The sequence below is a fragment of the Diadema setosum genome, chromosome 18 (assembly GCF_964275005.1).
Source record: "Diadema setosum chromosome 18, eeDiaSeto1, whole genome shotgun sequence".
Taxonomy (NCBI): Eukaryota; Metazoa; Echinodermata; class Echinoidea; order Diadematoida; family Diadematidae; genus Diadema; species Diadema setosum.
In genome coordinates this window covers 14,503,269-14,508,164 of record NC_092702.1, presented here as the reverse complement: position 1 = coordinate 14,508,164, position 4,896 = coordinate 14,503,269, and the positions used below count along the sequence as shown (strand labels likewise).

At 41.9% G+C, this 4,896-nt stretch overlaps 2 protein-coding genes across 2 annotated transcripts; both read right to left on the bottom strand.

Moving 5' to 3' along the window:
• Positions 1–248: 248 nt before the first annotated feature.
• Positions 249–1,250, bottom strand: LOC140242162 (integrase/recombinase xerD homolog). The gene has a single exon (XM_072321926.1). The coding sequence runs from the start codon at positions 1,173–1,175 to the stop codon at positions 249–251; it is 927 nt and encodes a 308-aa protein (XP_072178027.1). The 5' UTR covers positions 1,176–1,250.
• Positions 1,251–1,281: 31 nt separating this feature from the next.
• Positions 1,282–4,032, bottom strand: LOC140241819 (uncharacterized). Its single transcript, XM_072321574.1, has one exon. It carries the CDS (start codon positions 4,030–4,032, stop codon positions 1,282–1,284), a length of 2,751 nt encoding a protein of 916 aa, XP_072177675.1.
• Between the last annotated feature and the right edge of the window lie 864 nt (positions 4,033–4,896).

Below are 4,896 nucleotides of genomic sequence, written 5' to 3'. Positions count from 1 at the left end.
TGAAACATGGTCGTTCCTCAAACAATTTCTAGTAATGTTTCATAAAACGTATCAAAACGTATCAAGGACGACAAAAATCGTATGAGAGTAAACAACATTATTGCCCCCAGTTTTCATATAAGCCGGAATATAAATATTTTACTTGTATTCTCTGAACAAGGTGAGAAATTTAAATCTCCGGCATAACTGTATATTTATGTCTCAATTACATAATGACCTATGCTCTGCCTCATACAACTACCATTTATTTACAAATGTAACGCCTGGGTGACTGATAGTCTTTCTTCCAGACTATCCTCTATATAGCCATCTTTGGCCCTGTCTCCTTTCCATCTACCGTGCCTTTTCCATATTCTGTCCTTCACTTTGGCCCTGGCAGCAGCCGTTGCTCCACTGGCTCTTAATGAGTGAAGACCCAAATTCAAGCCTTCGCCGACCTCTTTCAGGCGAGCTACAACCGTCTCGCGTGTTCTTGTGTAACTCATGGACTTGTTTTTATGTATCAAAGACACTTTGCCTTTATTGGCGTATGCAGGCTTGAACAGAAAATGACCCGACTTTGGGTCTATTTTTGCACACTCCATATAACGTTTCAAAATTCTCATGGGGCATGCATTTGTCAGACCTTTGCTGATGACTACTTCATCTCCCTTCCTGAATTGATCAGTCTTACTTTTCGAAACGTACACAGACATGTAATTATCATGAAAAGTAATATCGTTACACTTCAAGGAACGAGCTTCGTCGAACCTAAAAAATCCACTAAAACAAAGAACGATGAACGCTAAATCGCGAAGAACCAGAATGTCATGGGTGTCACTGTGATTGTCACAAAGGCGCACAAGTTGCTCATTTGACAAAATATCCTTCTTGGATACTTTTTTGTAATTCTTCCTTTTTGCTGCTTCGATCAAATTTAACACAAAATTATTGGTCGTAGGATCCTCTAGACCCCTCATACCGTGGGCCCATTTAATGGCATACATGGCGCTTTGAACGACGCTAGGCGACTTTCCCGCGTCGATCAGACTCGTCAAGTACAGTGCAACGTGTATGGGCTCTGCCGGAATCGCTCTACCGCCCTCTGCGGTGATAAACGCTTCCCATTTACGAAAAGATGAGTAATACTTGTTTGAGGTGCCATCGCTCCTGGACTGCACTAAATGAGATGCCATGCTGCCGGCTAAATTAAGAAGATTCCTTGTCTGCGTTCCGGATGCCTTGATCTCATCTGTGATCGCAGCTGATAGTCCTAGACCTGTCGCGATGCGATAAACAAGATCAAAAACGTAATTTCAATGCGATTAAAGTGAAATCCGTTGTTCTCGAAGAACCAAAGATGCCATTGTTACCCTTTCCTTTCTTTACTTCCTTTGAAGAAAACATAAATGAATTCTCAATGAAAGGAGCAAATTTGCCTCCTTTGAAAATTTTTGGCCAAAATGGAGCAGATTTCCACTGCGGCACAACTAGGGTACCATTGGCACAATCTTGTACTGCCTTATCTATAACCCTGGCTGCCAGCCGCGGTGGTGGCACCCACCAATTAACATCGTCACTCCAGGCCTGTTTAAATGCGTCTACCCCTTCTGAATTTGGACATCCCCATCTGGAATTAAACCTTCTACACTGTGAGTTATAATCGCATGCAAATCTGTCTACTGTGTGTGGCCCCCATCTGCGATCCAGATAACCAAATACATTTGGACTTATGTACCAATCATCGCTGTCTATAATTTTACTGAGGTTATCAGCTCGTGTATTCTGTTCTCTAGGAATCCAAACCGGAATTATGGTTAAACCAAACTTTTCACAAGTTTCATGAATTTCAAGGGCAATGCTCTGTAATTGCCGGCTTCTACTTCCTTTCTGGACAATTCTCGTGACATTTCTATTATCCGTAAACCAACGGACACTCTGCCCTTCCAGGCACGAACCAAACGATTTTAGTGCTCTGCTCAGAGCTTCAATTTCTCTCCACGAAGAGCTATACTCTTTTTCTTGTTCTTTCCAGAAACCAACCAATTCCAGATTGGAATCTTCACATACGTAGGCGCCGTACCCAGTGGCCGACGCGTCTGTAAACAAAGTAGCGTTACATGGTTTCACGAATGTCATAGGGATGCCATTCACCCGTTCTATGTTCTTATACCAAAACTTAAACTCTGATACCGCCTCGTCAGAAACTAACACTGGGGCATTCCACGAAGCCCTGCTATTAATGCACTTGAATATTTCTCTCGTTTTCAACTGAACTACTAACCCGACTGCGGGTTGAGTGGAAATGATTTGCCCAGCAACACTTGCTAGTTCGCGTACCAAAACAAGCCTGTTACCTCTGTTCACTTTGGTCAAAATGCTTTCGACTGACTTTTTCAATTTTTGTATCCTGCGGTCCGTTACATGAACTACTCCCAATGTAAAATTCCAATCCAATCCTAGCCAGGTTGCGTTACTGCTAGGTTCCCACTCGCACTTTTCATCCGCTAAAAGGAAACCCAATTCGTTCAATTCTGATTTAATTGACCCGCTCATCTTTATCGCCTCTGTCTTATCGCTGCATCCCGCAATCCCGTCGTCTAGAAACATGACAATCTTTTTCCCTTGTGCTCTCCAGTAGGTGACTGGAACCCGTGTTATTTTTGTAAAAACATAACCCGCCGTGGAAATTCCAAATGGTAACACATTAAACACGAAATACCTTGTTTGACCTTCAGAACACCACGAAAATCCTAAATACTGTCTGTGTGGTTCAAAAATCTCTACATGATGGTATGCAGATTTAAGATCAAATGTGAACACATGATCCCCTTCTTCGAACACATCCTTCGCCACTGATGTATCTTCATATTTAAACTTTTGCTTGAATAAATGTGGATTAATGTGTCTGCAGTCCAAAACGAGCCTACATTTGTCCTTATTCTCCGAAACTGTCAAAGGATTCACAACAGTGGGCCTTGTTTTAACTTCTGTCACACAACCCTTCTCCAATAACCTTCCAATCTCCTCTTCCACAAACATGCCATGATTTAAAGCGGATCTATTATTACGAAGCTCTTTACTATCAGGCAATGTGTGCAAAGGCAATTTGTAGCCATTCTCAATAATATCCAAGATTTCCCTACTGGCCCCGAAATCGGCCCACTTATTCACATTTTGTTTCAATCTCCCAACAGGGGACACATTAATCTTATTGCCACTATTTTTGGGCAGTGCCTTCAAGTCACTTGTACTATCAAATTGATCCCTTTCTATCGAATCTAACTTAGACTCTGTGTCATTCTCTTTAGCTACGTGAATAAATTCTGATCCACTTATCTGGTCGGATCTATTGCCTCTTGCTAGACAGTCAGCCTTCCAGTGACCGGGTTTACCGCAGGCGAAACAAAGCCCCGGCCTCTTGCGTTCGTCTACTCCTCCGCGGCTGGTTGAAGCATGATTTTCTTGGTCTTTGGCGCCAGTGTGAATCGGCCTCCATGATGATCGGTTCATGGCGTATGGTTGGAATCGCCTTGGCTCCCACTGCTTTTTGACTTTTTTCGCTTTCCTCTCGGCTCCAGCCTCTGCTTTGAACATCCGCTTTTCATCGTCGGAATTGTCGGCTAAAGAGTTATTCTCGTACTCTGCTACCATCTTCCACCCCAAGGGTGAACTGTCGGCCATTTTGATTAACTTTTGCCGTTTGTCTATAATGTCAATACCTTCCGCGATTTTTGCTTTCGCGTCGGCAACAGATGTTGTAATATCGTTTTCTTCTTTCAGAATCTGTTCTGTTTCCCTCAACTTCCTCTGAACTTTGATGTTGACTTTGTACTGTTCCTCGTTGCCCTTGCGTTGAAATTTGTAGTTGTCCGCATGCATTTCTTCAATTTTGGCTACTTGCGCGTCACTGAGAGCTTTCTGAGATTCGTTCAAAGATTGCTGAAAATTGCTCAGTCTGTTTGAAATTAGATTATCGAGGTCTGATAAAAGGCGGTTTTGGCTCTGATTGACTTTAGAGTCAATCATGTCGGCTATCCTGGCTGCATCCATATTGAGAAACCGCGTAAAACGAAGGTAGATTGTGAGAGGCCCAAATTCGAACGTGCTAGCAATGGAGTGCAAGGCTAGAATGCCTCTTCTTCCTCACCGCTCCCTACACAGGAATCTATCACATTTCATATTCAAATTTCCCTCCACTCGCATGACGGATACAATGCATTCCGTCATGCGTTCCTGAAAACAATTAAGTGTTCGCACTTATGCCGTCTAAACAATATTTGCCAGCTATACTGCGTAACGCAGGCAAATACATTTACTAATACTAAACAGCGTATGCATTCCATTCATGTGGAGCTAGATACCTCTATAGCAACATAAAGCCTGTCTTCAACTCCGTTGATAGAACAATGACAACCTGAAATTTCAAAGAGATGAGCGAGACGCTATATACACCTGGCCTAGAGTTAATTTATTCAGTTCTCATTCCTACTTCAAGTTCGGTTATGTTATTGTAATCATTCCCATCTGCAGTATAACAAAACCAAAGTGAGGGAAAAGGGGAGAGAAAAACGAGAGGTGGCAAAAGGAAAACTGCATGCACAACTGTAATCCATAGCATTGCGTGTGACAAGTGAAACAAATGTTTTAGTTGTTATAGCAGTGTTTTATGAGCATAAACAGACAAATAGACAGACAATGTCAAATTTAAAAACCATCAATTTAATGTCAGAGAAGATGGTAAACAAGATGCATTGAAACCGTAACTAAATCGAACATATTCAGATATAACATTCTTGAATTAAAAACAAGATAAAGAAAAATAATGTCCACGTCAGGATTAAAAAAAAAAAAAAACGCCGCACGAACATGCATTATATTCTTGATGCAAAGTTCCAAGGATTGTCTCATTAATTT

Excerpts from the sequence above, each read along its gene's own strand:
- LOC140241819 (XM_072321574.1), bottom strand. The coding sequence starts at position 4,032 with ATGGATGCAGCCAGGATAGCCGACATGATTGACTCTAAAGTCAATCAG.
- LOC140242162 (XM_072321926.1), bottom strand. The coding sequence starts at position 1,175 with ATGGCATCTCATTTAGTGCAGTCCAGGAGCGATGGCACCTCAAACAAG.